The 20,321-nt window shown below is 39.1% G+C and overlaps 1 protein-coding gene across 5 annotated transcripts in view; it reads left to right on the plus strand.

The window, feature by feature from the left end:
• LOC128733768 (F-box/LRR-repeat protein 7) overlaps positions 1–19,931 on the plus strand; it is a 32,426-nt gene extending 12,495 nt beyond the window's left edge. For 3 of the 5 annotated variants that reach the window (XM_053827547.1, XM_053827549.1, XM_053827550.1), the window contains exons 2-10: positions 1,475–1,774; positions 1,976–2,115; positions 2,215–2,385; positions 2,448–2,632; positions 2,911–3,231; positions 3,473–3,614; positions 3,688–4,046; positions 4,367–4,601; positions 18,192–19,931. In XM_053827547.1, the coding sequence (XP_053683522.1) occupies positions 1,567–1,774; positions 1,976–2,115; positions 2,215–2,385; positions 2,448–2,632; positions 2,911–3,231; positions 3,473–3,614; positions 3,688–4,046; positions 4,367–4,601; positions 18,192–19,355 (2,925 nt within the window). In that variant the 5' untranslated portion in view covers positions 1,475–1,566 and the 3' untranslated portion in view covers positions 19,356–19,931. Of the gene's footprint in view, positions 1–1,313; positions 1,775–1,975; positions 2,116–2,214; positions 2,386–2,447; positions 2,633–2,910; positions 3,232–3,472; positions 3,615–3,687; positions 4,047–4,366; positions 4,602–18,191 lie in introns of those variants that run through there. The other 2 variants (XM_053827548.1, XM_053827551.1) reach the window with 2 other exon arrangements.
• Positions 19,932–20,321: the final 390 nt, after the last annotated feature.

Below are 20,321 nucleotides of genomic sequence, written 5' to 3' on the forward strand. Positions count from 1 at the left end.
CAGGCGACCCCCCAGCACGTCGCCGTTTTTCTGTGACTGAAACTGAAACGTCGAAAACACTGGGCGGGAAACCACTTCATAGAAAATCAATGCGACGGCCATTGTTGTTTGGGGTACAATAGTGAGGGGTCCAACTTAATGGGGGTACTGTCAAACTCTGTAGACCAAGATAGCGATGTCGAGGAGGTGGCCGCAGGGGCTTGCGATGGGTGCCATGTTTTTATTGCCAACATCTCAGCACCATCTCAACAAGGTTGGCAGCAAATTTACCTGTCAGACGGGCGCTTTTCCTCAAATAGCGCCCTTCGTTAAGTCGACTGTCAAACACCGTTCGTTAAGATAGGGATAGCACCCCGCTGATTTGCCGTGTTTGCCGCTACGGGGTGAAGTGGCTGTCAAATTCATACATTTTCGATGTCCCACGCATAGGTACCAAAATGTTAATTTTGACAGGAACCAAAAAATTTGCTGGGAATTCCCCTTTACCGAGGACCATTTGAAAGTTGCTCTCTTCACTCCTACATGAGAAAGAGATAGCAACACACCATGCCCTTGGTTTGCCGTGCGAAGTGTGAAGATTGAAGCCAGAGCTGCCATGGCCATCACAAATACAAATATTTGTGCATGCATAAATTTGGGACCATTCAAATATTTCAATTGCTGTGATTTCTAAAGGCCCAGACAATGCATGCGGATTTTACTACGTTGCGGATATTTGACAGAAAACCCATGGAAAAACTGTCAGATTGCCGCAACGTAGTAAAATCCGTACGCGTTGTGTCTGGGCCTTAACTCTACTAATGTTCCTGAACTTTAAAGTACTCCATAAACTAATTCTCGGGTAAATTTTCAAATAGACCTAAGTGACAATGAGAGATTCTGTTCGCATCTCCTCTCTTCCGTTTCTCACGGCTACATAAATGCATAGAAAAGAAAATTTTCAAAACATTTAGCTAACTAGTGACTCCGGCAACCGTTTTATGCAAAGCTGATGTGTTAAAATACATTAGGATTGCCGTAAAAAGCGGAAGAGATGAGACGCGAAGAGAGTCTCTCATTGTCACTTAGGTCTATTTGAAAATATACCCGAGATTTTTGTTATTAAATAATAAATTTAAATTTTAAAAGATTAGATCAAGAAAATAAAATACTCCGGAGAAAACGTTAGGGTCCCAAATTTATGCATGCACAAATATCTATATTATTATCGTATTTATGGCAGCTCTGCTTGAAGTAGAGAAAAGTGTCATATTAGTCTTAAATATTTCTTATTAGAATTTAGCACGTCAATAATTATTGTAAACTATATGACAGACTAAAGTATTCTGATATATTTATTGCTATCATTTCTATAGTCTCGAAATAAGCAGCAATCAATAACCGAGAAAGTATCGAACAGTTAACGTTGTTCATAAACCTATCAACACTTGAGCCCAATACTTCGTAGATGGTAACACCGTGTTGTAATTTTCAGATTCATCCCGGCTAGGAATTACCGACCATTGTGTGTGTTTATTCCCGGTCGCAACATTATTTGCAAAAGAGTGACAGTGTGTTAGTGCAGGAATGGATCAGCAACAAAAGTTGCACCGAAGGGATTTGCAGCTACCGTTCGCATCCAGGGAGGGAACCGCTGGAATAACCTCGGTTGACGCTACGATTGAAGATACGGGAGGCCATAGCGAAAAGCGGAAACGTCGCGTACTGGAATGTGATAGTGAAGAAGATGATTTTGCTGGTTTCGATGAAGACGACGCCGCTGGCAGTGAGAACGGTAATTAATTTTATTACACTCAATAATATTTTGCTCTGCAGTTGTATCGTTCACGCTTCCATTTTTATTTTTGTACTTGTGTCACAATTCTCTGTACCCAATTTGATATAAAGTGACGATTGATAAAAAGTTCGTATGCAAGCAAACCGATTCTTATGTAATTTTTTTTAAATCTGTTCTTGCATATCTGGCACAAAATAGGAGTGTTGAGCCCACCAAGACCTTCCAGTTCATCGGTAATTTCAAAAAAGGTCAAAGAATTTGAAGCCCATTTGTCGAAGACTGGAACGTTTCAGCCTAAAAATTCTACGGCAGAAGAAGGCGTTGCTGTGAACGACCAGGTATTACTTGCATTGCTGAGATGTTTTTTCTAAAAAAAATATGCCAATACGATGATTTTATTTTGCATACGTTATCTAAACGTTAAATATGCTTCACAGGTGGAGATGGAATCTCTAGTTGGTTTTGCACCAGCGGTAGTGTCCGGAGTGTTTGACAACAGTAGTAAGACGATAGCAGCTAATCAGGTAAAGCGAAAGGTAGCTGCTGTTGTCAATGCGCAAGATGAAGCATTCCGAGTGCCATTCAAATATGGTTGGAAAAGAGAATTGGTAAGTTTTGCTCTATTCAACATTATCGGTGATTATTCTAAATTTCACTTGTATTTTTAAAGGTGTATCGAGCTAATCTGGACGGTAATAGTAAAGACAAGGGGGAAGTTTACTACATTACACCATCTGGTAAAAAACTGCGTACCCGGAATGACATCGTGATGGCTTTACACGATGGACTAACAATGGATAATTTTACGTTTGTTAAGGATCCTGTCGGTGGCTCTCCAGACGAAGAGATTATTAGGTTTGTTTTTATTTTTATCGTATAACAGCCCAGTTAAATTATTTTTGTTATTTTCGATCAAACGAGAAAGGCATTCTTAAAGTCATTTCAAACAGACCGAATTTGAGTATAATCAGACGTAGTCAATAAAATAAGAGCTTGTTTGTCATGACAGCGTTGATGCTATTTAATAATCAATCGCAGTGTTTTTAGAAATACGTTTGCTTGATTAAAGTCAACTAGGTATTCTAGGCAAGAAAAAAATAAAAATACTTTTCTGTAATTTTTATCTGATCCAGGAGCGCCAAAACGTATGGTTCAACTCCGAGACGTTCCATCACTTCGGCTTCAGTGTTAGATATTCCAACAGAGAACAACCTCGGAAAACGCATTCCAAAACCGAAAATGCCCAAAGGCTCAAGTCCAACTCCACCCTCATCGTATGCGCGTAGTTCTATGAGTTCAGCGCGCACGCCTCCGTCTTCGCGATCGAACTCGCAAACGTCTCCAAAATCAGGTGCAACGATGACCGCCGCTCGTGGTCCTGCATTGGTTGCAGCTGGAACAAAACCGAATGAAAATACTTTCGGTGCAGCTAAATCGGTCAAAGCTAAAAGCAAGTGAGTACATTTTTCCTGCTAGACTTCTCAAAAGGATAAAAATACTTTGCATCAATTGATTTCACTGACGGCAATTTTTATGCTTTTGATTTCATTCTACCTTATCCATTCCACCTGGAAACAAATCTTTCATCATTCATTTTACCCTTATCCTACACATTTAATGTGTGTTTACCGCCCTAAAAATGAACGATATCTGTATGGGATCTGCGGAATGATCTATATTGACCTATTCGTTCAGAGTCGAAACATGCACCATCCAGTGTCTACCGGCTATGGGAATGATTCCTCAGCTACAGTGCATTTCCTGTCTCTGCATGTACCACCCGGAATGTGTCGGGGCAACCACGGCAGAGACTCTCGCCCGTCGTTTTACCTGTAAGGTGAGGAATCTTTTTCATTTCACCATACTCAACGTTGGTGACCATTTATTTTGACTATATCTCGCTTTTTAAGATGTGCTTAGATGAACAAACCACTCTTTCGGAGCCTGATAGTGCTCCTATCATAACAAAGTCTACCGTAAATTACACAGCCGCAATAATGCCACTTACTACTCAATCATTAAACAACGGAAACACACAACCGGCGGTTCTATCAACTGAAAAACGTAGGAAATCAACACCACCGCAACAGCCTCCAAAAACTGGACCAGGAACGCCCAAAAGCAGTGGAAAAGAACCACCTCCACAGGATTTATTAGTAATTGGCAACCATCAGTTTATAGTTGTCCCTAAAGGCAAACCAACGGTGAAAAATAAAAAAAAATCCAAGTTATCCCAATCAACGCAACCAACACAGCATCAATCTGTTGTGTAAGTATCATTGTTCCGGAAGCTTTAAAAGTTACTAAATCATTCTTCATGTTATTATTTCTTCAGTTATCGATCACCGTTGGAAAATGAAACCCTTGAAACACAATCCAATCGTGCGTTTCACTAGTTTTTTCTTTTAATTTCAGGCTTACTTTTAGAAACCTTCACCTTTCCACAGATCCCAACATGAATTGTTCAATATTATTATCCTACAACCTTTCTGATTCATATTTTTCATTCTAAAATGATGCAAGAAGTTCAAAACAAACGAACTGATCAATACTGGACACTGACTGCAACACGATGTTTATTTTTTTCAGATCTGATGAAACACGAAAAATGCTTGGTAATACTAAAACCACTTCTCAAAATAGTCGAAATTTCATTGCCGCTGATCTAGCCGCTATACGAAGCGATTCCGATACTCTTGTGTCACGATCATCCTCGCTAGCTGCCGGTGCTGAACAGAATCGCCTGTTTGCATCCAACTTTTTCTCCAATGTGTCGATTGGTTACGATGTGCTACAGCAAACTTTCCAGTATCTCAAAGTACAGGTGAGTATTTTATTGTTTCTATTCATTTCTATCTTATTTTTATTAGTTACAGTCAAAGAACGACCGTATTGCTAACAAAAGACTACAAAACTTTTACAAATAAGATTTTACGAAACTAATTAAACACATAGCTGAGAACGATTTGGGATAGATGGGAGAAAGAACAACGTTCGATGGAAAAAATGGGATCCTGTTTATTTGGATTAGACTTGCAGAACTTGCACTCCCCACTAAGTGAGCGATGTTTAAATAATGGTCTCGGTAGCCACGCTCTGTACTTCTCTGGCAAATGCCGGTTCTCGATGCGAGAACCTTGTTATCTTGCTCCATATAGTGCATTTTGCATACGCATACGAATTAGCGATGGTTTGGTGGAAGCGGGTCTCCTACGAAAGGCTGAAAATCGAAAGGCTGTAATCTCGAAAGGCTGAAAATCAAAAGCTTGAATATCACGTAAGGCTGAAAAATCATAAGGCTTTGTTAACATAGATTGTTTCTGAGTTAAATTCAGTTGAAAAATTTCTTGCTACTCATAGAAAAGAATTGGCCCCCATAGAAAAATTTGGGCTAAAACTAAGACATAAGAAAAAAATATGGTTAGCTAATTATTTTAAATGAAAACTTAAGTGCAATTTTTATTTGCGTCGCTTTGATAAGACTCGATTACTTATTTAGCATTTAATTTTAATATGCTGTTAAAAAACTATTAAAAAGATTGCGGGGGATTTAACCAGCCCCACCCACTCTCCCGGTAATAAGCCGTCAATGCCTGAAGTAATACTTGTAATCAGTATGCAGTATGGTTGCTGTTTCTACCAAATTTCGACAATCTAACCGAAAATATTCGCCACCGTCGTCGGCTTGTTCAATAGCCCAGTACGTGTTGTCCTTGTTCACTGCCGCTCGATCGGAATAAAAATTAAAGCATTCTGCAGACAAACGAGAATCAACATGCCCGTCTATAGGAAATTCGTGTCCGTCACCTTACAGCTTCGTATGCGCGAATATTTCCCGAAACGCTTTTTTGAAAAACAATTTCCCCGAAAAATATTTTAAGTATGTTTCCCGAATGCCAGTTCCCCGGAAAGCAGGTTGTTAAAAATGAGTGACTACTTTCATAGAACACCATTTTAAAAGGGATTGGTTTTTCTCCTAGGCTTGGAAGCGACATTCTACTTTGCATAGGAAATAGCAATTCCATGCTTTTTTTTCTCCAAGAAACCTATTTAACAGTAAGCAGTATAAGTGGCGCTACGCGGCAATACTGTATAGTCAAAAGTGATTTTTACGCAAAGGGTGCGTTCTGCGAAAATCCCGAAATTTGCGTAAAAAGATGCAAAAATTCCGAAATTCGCGTAAAAAATCGCGCAAATCCTGAAATTTGTGTAAAACCCGATAAACTGTTAAATATATATTAACAGTAAGATTATAATACATTGCCCCTACGATAAAACTGAACCTTGTCGTGGTGTAGGGTTTTTAACTAATCAGTAAATGAACAGCGGTCACGTTTACTTCTGAATGTGGGTATATATCAAAATACTTTTGTGATTTCAAGTGGGACTCGGGGTAAAAATTTAAAAATTTGTGATTGTTGCGTTGTTCAGAAAGTGCTTTTATTCCGTTTAAGAATAAGGCCAGTATGGGGATCTCTGACAATAGATGAAGTTTTCTGGGATTCATCCCTATTTATCACAACTGTCACAAATATCTCCGAAAAATGTCGGATTGATTGAGTTGGTCGGGGGCTTAGGGTTAGTAAGGGGATCTAAGCGGGATACCAGATCCGATTGGATGCCGAAGGACCACTCTGTAATGATTACGGGTAATAGCACTTCTTAGGTAGCAGATGGGAAAATTGGGTCAATTCGTTTCGCGTGTTCGAGTTTCGGCTAGGCGGTGCTGCTAGATAGAGTAGGATTTTTGCACTGGCCCCGTGGCTGTCCTGAGCTCTGATGGCCGCCCGCGGGCTCTGTCGATGGGAAGGGATCGAGTCTTAAAGAGACGTTTAAGCCCAGAGCTTTACAGCACTTTGGTCTCGAGGGTTGGAAGGCGGGCGAGTCTCTATATTTTGAAGCTTCTGTCGACTACCGCGAACGTCCAGCTTGTGCTGCGCTGAATTTACTTTGTATCGTGGGAATGCACTGTGAATGCTAAGGGGATGAAAGATTAAATTTGCCCTAATAAGTTGATAACCACTAATGCTCCGAAATTTGTCTTACCTATTGGTTCATTTGTGGTTGTTTGTGTTGGAAAACTGAAAGCGGGCGCGCGGTTGAAGACCGGTGTCAGGCGGGGCTGACGAATCCTCCACTTCTTCACTATACCACATATTGCAACTCGAGTGGTACAAAAAGTCCAAAGCACATTTACAAATTCGATCTATTATTTTTCTTCTCATCATCATCATTATCATCATCATCATCGTCATCATCATCATTATCATCATCATCATTATCATCATCATCATTATATTTAAAATATGACATTCCGGCCTTTGGCAGAGAGATTTTAGAGTCAGTTCGTGGAGTCCGCGCAGAGCCGAAACGCCTCCGCCTGCGGGTATAGGCGTGACGGCTATGCTTGGGGCTCAACCTGTGCTTTAGTGGGCGACAGTGCCTGCCTCGTCAGGTAGAACTGATGTTTGAGGTCTCCCTGACACTTTGTTGACATCACAAAAGGGCCCAGCGCAGAGTTTTATACGCTATTAAGCGACCAGTTGGATAACCCGAAATAAAGGAAAAAAAGAAAGTAAGATTATAATACATTGCAATTTGTTACGAGTGTGGAATAGCCGCCAAGGTAGTGCTTTTTCCGTGTTTGAGTACTTTAAGGTAATTTTCAGTTAAAATATTTGGCTTTCTTGAGTCCCTTAATAGTTATACTTTTAAATGTTTAAGAAAAAATCGTTCTCGGATCATATAACTTGAGCTATTGCATTACAGTTCTCTAAACCTCGCTTTTTCGTGTAAAATTTCTTTGAAAATATTTATTGAACTACAAAAATCCCAAAAATCAGTTAAGCAATGGCAAAACATTAATTTATTTATGATTTATAGAATGGAATAGTTCGAGTCATTGCAGTTAAAAAATTCCGGTATGAGTGAAAGAGTTAGCTTTACTTCGCCTATAAGGCTTGCCAGGGGAAAGCAAAGCAAACCGTTTCATTCATACGGGCGAGTATGTCACATAAAACTTTCTCGGCCTTCTGCCTGCTCAAGTGTTCGTTATATGCTGTTCCTTACTCGCTGCCGCTCGTTCGGACTCAACTAAGTGATAACCCCTACTAGTCAGTAAACCTAGGAAAATGCTTGCACCTAAATAGAGGTGGTTTCTGCGGGGGGGTTGAGAACACTCGCGGCCTGCGGCCGTCTCGCTCTGCATCATCTAGGAAACGGTTACTACTGAACTGGTAAATAGCTCGTTCGATGGAAAAAATGGGATCCTGTTTATTTGGATTAGACTTGCAGAACTTGCACTCCCCACTAAGTAAGCGATGTTTAAATAATGGTCCCGGTAGCCACGCTCTGTACTTCTCTGGCAAATGCCGGTTCTCGATGCGAGAACCTTGTTATCTTGCTTCATATAGTGCATTTTGCATACGCATACGAATTAGCGATGGTTTGGTGGAAGCGGGTCTCCTACGAAAGGCTGAAAATCGAAAGGCTGTAATCTCGAAAGGCTGAAAATCAAAAGCCTGAATATCACGTAAGGCTGAAAAATCATAAGGCATTTGTTACGAGTGTGGAATAGCCGCTAAGGTAGTGCTTTTTCCGTGTTTGAGTACTTTAAGGTAATTTTCAGTTAAAATATTTGGCTTTCTTGAGTCCCTTAATACTTATACTTTTAAATGTTTAAGAAAAAATCGTTCTCGGATCATATAACTTGAGCTATTGCATTACAGTTCTCTAAACCTCGCTTTTTCGTGTAAAATTTCTTTGAAAATATTTATTGATCTACAAAAATCCCAAAAATCAGTTAAGCAATGGCAAAACATTAATTTATTTATGACTAGCTGACCCGACAAACTTCGTATTGCCACAAATTAACCTGTGTTGTACATAAATCATGAATCTCGGATGATCTTTGTCACTATCTCGAGTTTTGCAAGCCCCCCAGTGGGCGGCGCTTCCGACGGCGGGTCACCGGCAACACTCGCGACCGGCTCGTCCTGAATGATCTAGTGTTACTATAGATAGTTTTTGTGGTCTTGTTATTGATTAATGTTTTATGGAAGAGTCTCGAATTTCTCGAGTTGGATTAGTTTTTGAGTTTCGCAAAAATTTCTGTTTTATTTGTATGAGAGTCCATATCCCCCTACCACAGGGGTGAGAGGTCTCTAACTATCATAAAATAAATTCAAGACTCAAAAATCTCCTACATGCTAAATTTGGTTCCATTTGCTTGATTAGTACTCAAATTATAAGGAAATTTGTATTTCATTTGTATGGGAGCCCACCCTCTTAAAAGGGAAAGGGGTCGTAATACACCACAGAAAAAAAATTCTGCCATCTAAAACTCTCACATGCCAAATTTGGTTCCATTTGCTTGATTAGTTCTAAAGTTATGAGCAAATTTGTATTTCGTTTGAATGGGAGCCCCCCCCCCCCTCCTAAAAAGGTAAGAAGTCCTAATTCATAATGGGAAAAATGGTTGCCTCCAAAAACACCCACATGCCAAATATGGTTCCATTTGCTTGATTAGTTCTCGAATTATGAGGAAATTTGTATTTCATTTGTGTAGAAGCCCCCCCTCTTGAAGTGTGGAAGGATCCTAATTCACCGTAGAAAATATTTTTGCCTCCAAAAACCTCCACATGCCGAATTTGGTTCTATTTGCTTGATTAGTTCTCGAGTTATGGGGAAATTTGTATTTCATTTGTATTGGAGCCCCCCTCCTAATGTGGGAAGGGGTCCTAATTCATCACAGAAAAAATTCTTGCCTCCAAAAACACCTACACGCCAAATTTGGTTCCATTTGCTGGATTAGTTCTCGAGTTATGAGGAAATTTGTATTTAGTTTGTATAGGACCCCCCCTCCTAAAGTGGGGAGGGGTCCCAATTCATCATTGAAAAAAAATTGTCTCCAAAAACACACATATGCCAAATTTGGTTCAATTCGCTTGATTAGTTCTCGAGTTATGAGGAAATTTGTATTTCATTTGTACAGGAGCCCCTCCTCTTAAAGTGGGGAGGGGTCCTAATTCACCATAGAAAATTTTCTTGCTCTCGAAAACCTTCACATGCCAAATTTGGTTGCATTTGCTTGATTAGTTCTCGAGTTATGAGGAAATTTGTATGGAAGCCCCCCCTCTTAAAGAGGAGAGGAGTTATAATTCCTCTTATAAAGAGGGGAGGGGTCTCAATTCACCATAGAATAAATTCTTGTCACCAAAAAAAACACCCACATGCCAAATGTTGTTCTATTTGCTTGATTAGTTCTCGAGTTAGGAGGAAATTTGTATTTCATTTGTACAGGAGCCCCCCCCTCTTAGAGTGGAGAGGGGTCCTAATTCACCGTAGAAAATTTTCCTGCCCTCGGAAACCTTCACATGCCAAATTTGGTTCCATTTGCTTGATTAGTTCTCGAGTTATGAGGAAATTTGTATGGAAGCCCTCCCTCTTAAAGGGGAGAGGAGTTACAATTCCCCTTATAAAGAGGGAGGGGTCTCAATTTACCATAGAATAAATTCTTGTCACCGAAAACACCCACATGCCAAATTTGGTTCTATTTGCTTGATTAGTTCTTGAGTTATGAGGAAATTTGTATTTCATTTGTATAGGAGCCCCCCCTCCTAAAGTGGGGAGAGGTTCTTATTCATCATAGAAAAAATTCTTGTCTCCAAAAATACACACATGCCAAATTTGGTTCCATTTGCTTGATTAGTTCTCGAGTTATGAGGAAATTGGTATTTCATTTGTACAGGAGCCCCCCCCCCTCTTAAAGTGAGGAGGGGTCCTAATTCAACATAGAAAATTTTCTTGCCCTCGAAAACTTTCACATGCCAAATTTGGTTCCATTTGCTTGATTAGTTCTCGAGTTATTAGGAAATTTGTATGGAAACCCCCCCCTCTTAAAGGGGAGAGGAGTTATAATTCCCCTTATAAAGAGGGGAGGGGTCTCAAATTACCCTAGAATAAATTCTTGTCACCGAAAACACCCACATGTCAAATTTGGTTCTATTTGCTTGATTAGTTCTCGAGTTATGCAGAAATTTGTGTTTCATTTGTATGGGAGCCCCCCCTCTTAGTGGGGGGAGGGGTCTCTAACCATCACTAAAACCTTTCCTGGCCCCAAAAACCTCTACATGCAAATTTTCACGCCGATTGGTTCAGTAGTTTTTGATTCTATAAGGAGGTTTATAGGTATAGATTTATAGAATGGAATAGTTCGAGTCATTGGACTTAACTATTGCAGTTAAAAAATTCCGGTATGAATGAAAGAGTTAGCTTTACTTCGCCTATAAGGCTTGCCAGGGAAAAGCAAAGCAAACTGTTTCATTCATACGGGCGAATATGTCACATAAAACTTTCTCGGCCTTCTGCCAGCTGAAGTGTTCGTGATATGCTGTTCCTTACTCGCTGCCGCTCGTTCGGACTCAACTAAGGGATAACCCCTAGTAGTCAGTAAACCTAGGAAAATGCTTGCACCTAAATAGAGGTGGTTTCTGCGGGGGGGAGGGGGGGCTGAGAACACTCGCGGCCTGCGGCCGTCTCGCTCTGCATCATCTAGGAAACGGTTACTACTGAACTGGTAAATAGGTTTCGTACCCTGTAATTAGCGTAACTCATTTGCGCTTAAGGGAACAAAAGAAATCTTAATCATCTACACTCTACTGTTTGTACTACACAAAAAAAGCAAAATAAAAATAAGGTGCAGTGCAGGATTTCTCAAACAAACGATTCAATTGTTTTCAACATTTTTGCTAAACTTTAAACAATCATATTTTGTCCTATCAAATAACTACACTGTTGGAAAAAATTCGATTTTTTTACTACCAGAAAAAAAAATTTATCAAAGTTCTTGAAAAGTTAAAAAAAATTTTTCTAATGCACAATATTGCCACGATTGCTAAGAAAATAACCTATAACGTTATGCACATTGCGGTTAAAATACCTACTGATATTTTGCAATCAAGCGCACTCAAGATATTCTGCACATGATTAAGGGCAAAGGTCCATATGATCTTCATGTGTGTCATAATCAAAATCCGCTCAGAAGTACACATGTAAATTATTCGCATTTGATTATGTGTAAATTTTGTGCGTATAAAAAGATATGTGCTTGGCACATAAACATCTTTTATTGGGATCATTGTAAAAATTTAATGGAACACATTGAAACGAGATGAAAAGCATGGAAAGAGGCGAACCAGCCGCTGAAAATCTAAAAAAAAAGATGAAAAGCATGCAAAGCCTTCTTAGTGCACAGGTTAAGCTTAAATGACACGCTTTGCCCCGTTGGACCCTATAAAATGTAGTGTAATTATTTTTCATAATTTTAAAAAATTATCAAAACTTAATTAAGTTTTCTTCGATTTATGTTAAAATTGTGAAAAATTCTGCAATTTCTGCCTTTAGCATTACTAGCGACTCGGATTGGGACAGTGGAAGTTCCATAGAGGACGAAGAGTTTGAGGGATTCCAGTGATAACGAAGAGACGATGAGAGGACTGAACTCGGATCTAGAATTTGAATAAAGTGCGTAGCCCATATGTTCCAAAACTACTATCGAATAAAGTATATTTATCATCGTAATCTGGTAAAAACTATCACAGAGTCAGAAAACAAATAGTAATAAGTTAGAGAACGAAACATTTGACGAGAGAAGGGAAAAAAAGAAAAAAGGGAAAAAGTAAAGAGGAAGGAAAGAGAGAAGAAAAATGGAGTAAAACAGGAAAAAAGAGATACAAACAAGATTTAGCAAAGCAGATTTCTCAGGATAAGTGTTATTCAATTCATTTCAGAAAAAGCCAGTAATAAAATGTTAAGGAAAATGGTCTGATTAATCACACATTTTTCAGTCATAGACCAAGAAAGAAGGGTGTACGATTATGGTCTAAGATCTCACTATATTGCAAACTAATGGTAACAAAACCTAGGGAAGAATAGGTCACAGCTCCCCACGTTTTATAGCATTTGCAAACCACGGGTTTTTGAATATTAGTTGCAATACGTCCCCAGAGAGTGCTGGGCTTAGGGTTGTTCGTAGACTGACAAATTACAAGGCACCTAGATATGAAGTTGTAGATATGAAGGAGGATGGCTGTGGCGTTTTTAGGTTAAGACGAATAGACGGCAGCAAGACTGCATGACGAACTATGACGCAATGACCTCACTGAGCAATCTTGGGTGATATTGGTCCTCTTGGTCCGAGGAATGGCGTTCAATTGACCGAAGTGTGTTAGTTTAGCCGCCCAATACCTACTCAGCTTGCTCGCTGCAATACGCTGCAGTCCTTCACCTCGCTGAAAAAAAATTCTGCCTTTAGCATTACGTACACATTGTTTATTCTAAGTTTCAGCCATTCGTTATTCAGCCTTATGAGATTTTAGGGTTTTGTCCATTCAGCCTTATGTAGGCGTTACTTAGTTTTCAGCCTTTCGTGTTTTAGCCTTATGTTGCTAACCCGCTGGAAGCATTTAAGTAATTAAAGATTCTTGAAAAGAGTTTTCTAAACTAAGTACTGTTAGCTCTACACAAAATTTTTTGTTCGAAAATTAGCACGTTTTATGGTAAATGTTCCGATTTTTCGTGTAGAAGAAATTGTTGCAGTGAAAAATTTGAATGCCCACGCTTCTTTTTAAATGGACATTATCACCGTGACCAGTATTTTGATCTACATATTGTGATATTGTCCAGGCGTTTATCGTACTTTTACAGCATCTATTCGATTTTTGACATGTTTTTATTTTGACAAAAAAAACGCCTTTAACGCACTTCCTCAATAAGTGATAGGTAAACCTGAAGCGTACAGCTGTACGCAAAATGAAACAACGGGGCATACAACAATAGTTCAAGATAATGGACGCAGTTGTAAGAGTACCCAACAGAAGAAGAGGAACGCCTTTAAGACTTGATCCTTCTTTATCGACAGACTTCACACCCGTTTATTAGCGTGCAGGACAAGAACGGGCCTAGTGCAACGATATGAGTGACTAGCAGCCCAACCGAGATCAAATAGAAGACGACTGGCTCTTGGTAGACCAGCTTCGTAACTCAAAGTTAACTGGGCGATTTATTTGGGCACGTGAGCCAAAATGGAACAGTTCTTTAAAAGATATATTTAATTGTTTTTAAGACAAAAAGTTACATTCCAGGATGGGGTTTCAAATCTATTCATATAAAATTGAATTTCTGTTTGTCTGTATGTACCTTATAGACTACTGAATCGATCGACGTAAAAATTTGTATGCAGGAGTTTTTGGGGCGGAAGGAAAGTTCTAATGATGGTTAGACGCCCCTCCCCCCATACACAAACTGTAGGAGATATAGTAGGCATAGCTTAGAGTAGAAGTTTATATAAGGATGACAATCATTGAAAAATATATCATTAGTGTTCGAGTAGCTCACGAATAAACATCGTTTTAATTAAATAGCTACAATTATCAGAAGTGGGATTCTACTCGTGAGTGCCTTCAATCAACGATGCAGAAATTTTTTTGAGAACCGAAAGCTTATCGGCAAATGGAAATTCCTCAAGGCAATCGAAGGAAGATGTCCATTTGGAGCAAAATTACCAGTACAAACAATAGTTTGTATGAAAAAATCAGAGCCGTTGGGTGTCTTGGAGCTATCAAAAGCGAGACTAGCCCTGTTGGAGCAACAACTAGTAAAATCGCCGCAACTGTTGGAGCAGTTGAATTCGTCGTCAAAGTAATTGAAACTACGGAGACAATTTTTTGTGAAGAAACCAGAGCCGTTGGTGCGACTGCTGGTATGACTGTTGGAGCAGTCAGAAGCGCTGTTGGAGCAGCGTCTAGTGGAATCAACATAACTGTTGGAGCAGTTGGATGTGATTTCACAAATATGATTGTGAGTTCTGGAGCTTCTAGTATATGGCAGGAGGAATTAGCTTCTGAAGAAGAATTGATGGATTTCCACTTATTTTTTTGCATCCCGATGCCCGAAGACCATTCTGCAAATATTAAATTATGAATTATTAAACACAGGAATGATGTACATCGAGGACGATGTACTTTGTCAGGATGGCCGAACTGTAGGAGATATAGTAGGCATAGCTTAGAGTAGAAGTTTATATAAGGATGACAATCATTGAAAAATATATCATTAGTGTTCGAGTAGCTCACGAATAAACATCGTTTTAATTAAATAGCTACAAAATAAAACACAAATTTCTGTTGGAATAACGAGTTTTTTGTATTAGATTATAGTTACTTTAACAGTCTGGGTCATTCGTGAGTTTTGCGGGGTTGGTATCATGGGTCCTCGGCGTGAATGCTAACAACGACCTTGCTACCTTTACACATCTTGCTTATGAAGCACCCTGTGCAAGAAGTAGGGGAACTGTGGGTAAAATGAACAGGGGGGGTAAAATGAACAAGTAGCCAAATTGCCAGTAAACCGCTTAAAATCTGTACCAGATCAATAGGTATCTTCTCCTAGAAGTATTTCAAGCTGTTTGAGACAATACGTGGTGAGCATAAGTTTTCTAATGTGAAAAAAATTGAAAAAGTAAAAAATATTTGTTGAAATCTGACGCTGATGGTAATTTCCACTAATAGTATATAAGCTTTTTTGGCGAAACAAATTAAATTTCGACTATTGGTATCATTTAGTGTTGTTTGCTTATCACTGTCCTGCGGATCTGTCGAAAATTCCAAATATTTTTATCAACTGTTTGTTTATAATAAACACTAGAAAACAATTGGTGTTTTGGGGGCAAAATGAACACTTCACTATTGGGGCAAAATGAACTATGTGTACAATGATGTTTTATTTTCCATATATCAGCAGCCAGAACCTAATTACAATTCAATCAATAAAAATGATCGAGTCTCTCGAAAAATAACGGAAAATGACCGATGAAGCGAGTTGAAAGTCAAGCATTATATGAACGTGGCGAAGATACATTATGTTAACTTTGTGGAGTCCTATTTTAATTTTATCAGCCTTGTTGAATATCTACAGCTTATGTAGAACAATAATAAGGTAAAATAATGTTTAATTTATCCAAACTGCATGTTAACTTTAGTTTTCTATGACATGTTCATTTTGCCCTCACTGCATGTTCATTTTACCCACACGAAAAAAATCAGGCTCGAATGTGACACTTTCGAAAATAAGGAATTTTTCATGACATATCGTCCTTTTTCAAACATCTTTATATTTTGCTACGTGGAATATGAATCCAGCTTTCAATTCATGTACTGCGTTCAGCATTTGGTTGGTTCCTGGGGAAGCAAATGGCGACATTGCTAAGGGTGTTCATTTTCCCCCCAGTTCCCCTACTAGCATTTTGTTGCGTCGTATTTCATCATTGTCATTGTCATTGTCATTGTTGCATAGTGTCGTTGATACGTCCAAAGCGACTGTTGTTTGTTTGGCTCGTGGGAAATCTATCGAATCATCTGGAACCGGCTCGACTAAAATAGTCTCGTCCAACGGAGCTGGTGCAAAAATAAACGATAATGTTTTGCACGTTCCGTCGCTTGCTGTCCTGTCGGGGTCCTGTCAGCCTTTTGTCCATTCAGCCTTATGTAGACGTTACTTAGTTTTCAGCCTTTCGAATTTCAGGCAGTAGATGTCTTTAAACTTTTTCGCGAAACGAAATAAAAAGCCCAGCTGTGAAGAAGCTTTTGGCACCACGTATGAAATGCGATCCTTGAATGTTAATTTTGCATCGATTAAAACTCCTACGGAGCTGGTGCAAAAATAAACGATAATGTTTTGCACGTTCCGTCGCTTGCTGTCCTGTCGGGGTCCTGTCAGCCTTTTGTCCATTCAGCCTTATGTAGACGTTACTTAGTTTTCAGCCTTTCGAATTTCAGGCAGTAGATGTCTTTAAACTTTTTCGCGAAACGAAATAAAAAGCCCAGCTGTGAAGAAGCTTTTGGCACCACGTATGAAATGCGATCCTTGAATGTTAATTTTGCATCGATTAAAACTCCTAAATTCTTAGCTATGGATTCGCGCAGTAAACGTACACCTGCCAAGGCATAGTCATAGTGGCGGTGGAATAGTGAATGTTTTCGTCCAAATGAGACTACCGAGCACTTAGACACATTCAGTGACAATTGGTTAATTTGACACCATTTAGCGCAGATTTCCAGCTGCTCCTGCAGAAAAGTCATCCTGTGGTTGCTTTATCGTATGTTATAGCTTTAGATCGTCAGCGTATGAGATTTTCGCACATTTCAAAAATTCAAATTTGGCATGGTGGAGTTTTTGGAGGCACAAAAAAATTTTTTTTTATGGATTAGGACCCCTCCCCTGTTTAGGAGAACTAATCAAGTAAATGGAACCAAATTTGGCATGTGGGTGTATTTGGAGGCAAGAATTTTCGATGGTATACCGAGACCCCTCCTACTTAGAGGGGGGGCTAAACCCCCGCAGAAATCACCTCTGTCTAGGTTTAATTGTTTTCCTAGGTCAACTGACCTCCCTTACTTTCCTTCAGTTGGTTCTGAACGAGCGCGACAGCGAGTAAGGAGTGGCTCACCTCCCGAAATGGTGCTTTCCACGAAAAGATTTTCCGTGAAATGGTACATTTCGCGTAAGGTTTTTCGCGAAATGGTATTCTGTGAAATGTTATACAATCATGGCGAATATTTAAGCGGTATACGCTTTATTTTATCTGACTAAGCCACGAGGGGTTGTTTTCTACTTTACTGTGAGGAAAAATTCCAAATTTGTATATTAAACTACCTGTAACGGTTAGGTTACCGGAAACGAAGCATGATCACCAACGGGTATAATTGTGCATACGAAGCAAGTACCGATCGATCTGATGACGAATGTTTAATCGAACGATCGATGCAGAACGAGTTAGTTGAGTTCGGCTCGCGCTACGGAAAAGTCATCATCGCGTACGGTCACGGTCAACAAGAGTCGGGAGTAGACACGCTTTCCGCTTTACATTACCCATGCTTTCATAGTTAGCAACTACCAAAATGAATCATCTATGGTTGAGCTCCTCAGAAACTTGCAAAACTCGAGATTGTGACAAAGGTCATCCGAGGTTCACGATTTATTTACAACACAGTTTAATTTGTGGCAATACGAAGTTTGTCGGGTCAGCTTGTAAAATATATTTTATTGTTGTGCTTCTTTATATCTCATGCCCCGCCCTACTCTATATAGATTAATAAAGATTTAATAATTTAAGGTAAAACTCAATCTACCGTAAGTTGTGTCCAATAAGTAGCAAAATAATTTTTGTCTTTCACTATTTCGGGAAAATAGTAACAGTAGATACCCGCAACCGGTTAATTTAACCGGCTTCTTTTGCAAGGCTGGTTCAACTGGCGAGTCGAAATCAACTCGCAAAACTAAACATTGTCTAGAGTTAGATAACATGAAAGTACGCTTCAAATGTGATTTTATATAGATATTGTTTGTTTTTTTGCAGGAGCTCTTACGTGCCAGCTGTGTTTGTCGGATGTGGAACCAAGTGGCCAATCATCCCAGATTGTGGAGAACTGTGCGTATGAAGAATTCGCATGTTAATGATTGGACTGGCTTGGTGGATACGCTACGAAAGAATGGTACCAAACATTTAGATCTGAGAAAGATGCTGATCTCCGGAAATAGTGACGAAATGTGGCAGAGTTTTATGGAGAATATTTCCCACGTAGAGCATTTGGAAAGGATTGATTTGTGTCGCTGCTCATCAGTAGTAGTCGGAAATTTGCTCAAATCTAACCCAAGCCTTAAGGTTATCAACGCACTAGCCATTAAAAATGATCCTATGGATTTTTCCTATTTTGAACATGGAAAGTTTCTCCAAGAGCTGCGGCTTAAATCATCTGCAGCCGTATCGGTAGAAAGTGACTTTTCTCAGCTTGGTTTTTTGACTACCTTACGGCATCTGTCCTTAACGTCCATCTTAAAGTTGGGATCTACTTCAATTATTGCTCTCAGCAATTTAGTAAATCTAGAATCACTTGAGCTAGGAGAATGTACAGAAATCGGGGTGAATCTGGCAGATGTCCTGCCAAAATTATTCAAACTACAACGATTACGATTGGAAAAAGGTCAGGAGAATTTTAATATGTTTGCTGTACTAGAAGGAATTGCGAAAGCTCCAAGTTTGACTCAATTGGAACTGATCAACTGTGACGTAAAAGTTGGTTTCGACAAGCACATAAATAAATGCAGTAACATCAGGAAACTGCTATTGATTCCAACCTATATTTCACAGTCGGCAGCTACAAATCACATGGTGCTAAGTGGCGTAGCAAAATTGAGAGACACATTAAAATTATTCATATGGACGGTGACTGTAGAACTGTTACGTGTCACCGAGCTGTACATCGATCAATGTGATACTAAGAATCGCGATGAAAAGAACAGTCCCGGGGAAAGCATACCAATCCTAAAGCCAGTCCCTGGAGTGGACGAAGTTCCAACCGCAAACAGTTCTAATACATCGGACGCGCCAGCCCAGGTAGAAATTGTTCCACTGACCACAGTTAATAAAATTTTGGATCGATCGCTACCAAGGACCAAGTTGAAGATATTGAAAATTCCATTCGCTAGTACATGGAAACAAGGTATGATTGAAATATGCTAGAATTATTTTGCCAATATTGAAGTTAGAACAAGAAGGTTATCTTCACTTAATGCATATAATTTTAATATCGACGCGTAGTTAGCACTCATACGAATTCTATGTGTGAGCATACTTTCATGTAAGTGTAAGACACAGCTAAGTTATTTTTAAAATTTGGTAGGCGTTACCCAAACTGTACATACAATAACGCATCTTGCATATAGTGTCGAAAGAAGGTATCTAATTTAAGTATAGATTTGATATAATACGTATGGTCACACACACACACGGTCACCGTTGTTCATTTTACAATTGCTTAGATAAAACAACAAACACCAAGATTATTTGTTTTACAATTCATCTCTTATTTGAACATGTTTTTCAGTTATAATTAAAGATAGCGCAGCAATGATTTTTCCTGGACGAATAGTCTTTTTTTAAGAACACTATAAGTAAATTGAAATCAACTAGACGCAATGGTGTATAAATTTTTGCTTAACTCAAACATTGTTTTATGTTGTTGCCGTCTTCACTTTTGTAGACGTAAACATAGTGTAGAAAATGTAACAATTATTCAACTGAGAATACATATGTAAGAGTACACATTTCAAATTTAACTCCGAAGTTTTATTGTCCGAAAATTCCATTTCTATAGGTAGTCGCAAAGAAAGGATCTGACCTATCTGTTTTTTTTCTATTTTCATTTCTATTTCATTTTCATTTCTATTTAGTATACAGGACACAGGTTTAGTAAATTTGATTCAATCGAGCGGCAGCGAGTAAGGACATGCATCAGTCTGTTGCGCAATGCCAACGTGTGTTTTGCATACACATACATTACATTTAATTCACCATAATATTATTTCAAGCGGTCAGTTTTTGGGGTTTGGTTGACGGATTCTCGTTATAAATACTGCGCACTAGCTCTTTGGTAAGCTTATGTCGATTGTCGACTACCGTGAACAAGAGCTGCCAAAAATACAGATA

The sequence above is a fragment of the Sabethes cyaneus genome, chromosome 2 (genome assembly GCF_943734655.1).
Source record: "Sabethes cyaneus chromosome 2, idSabCyanKW18_F2, whole genome shotgun sequence".
Lineage (NCBI taxonomy): Eukaryota > Metazoa > Arthropoda > Insecta > Diptera > Culicidae > Sabethes > Sabethes cyaneus.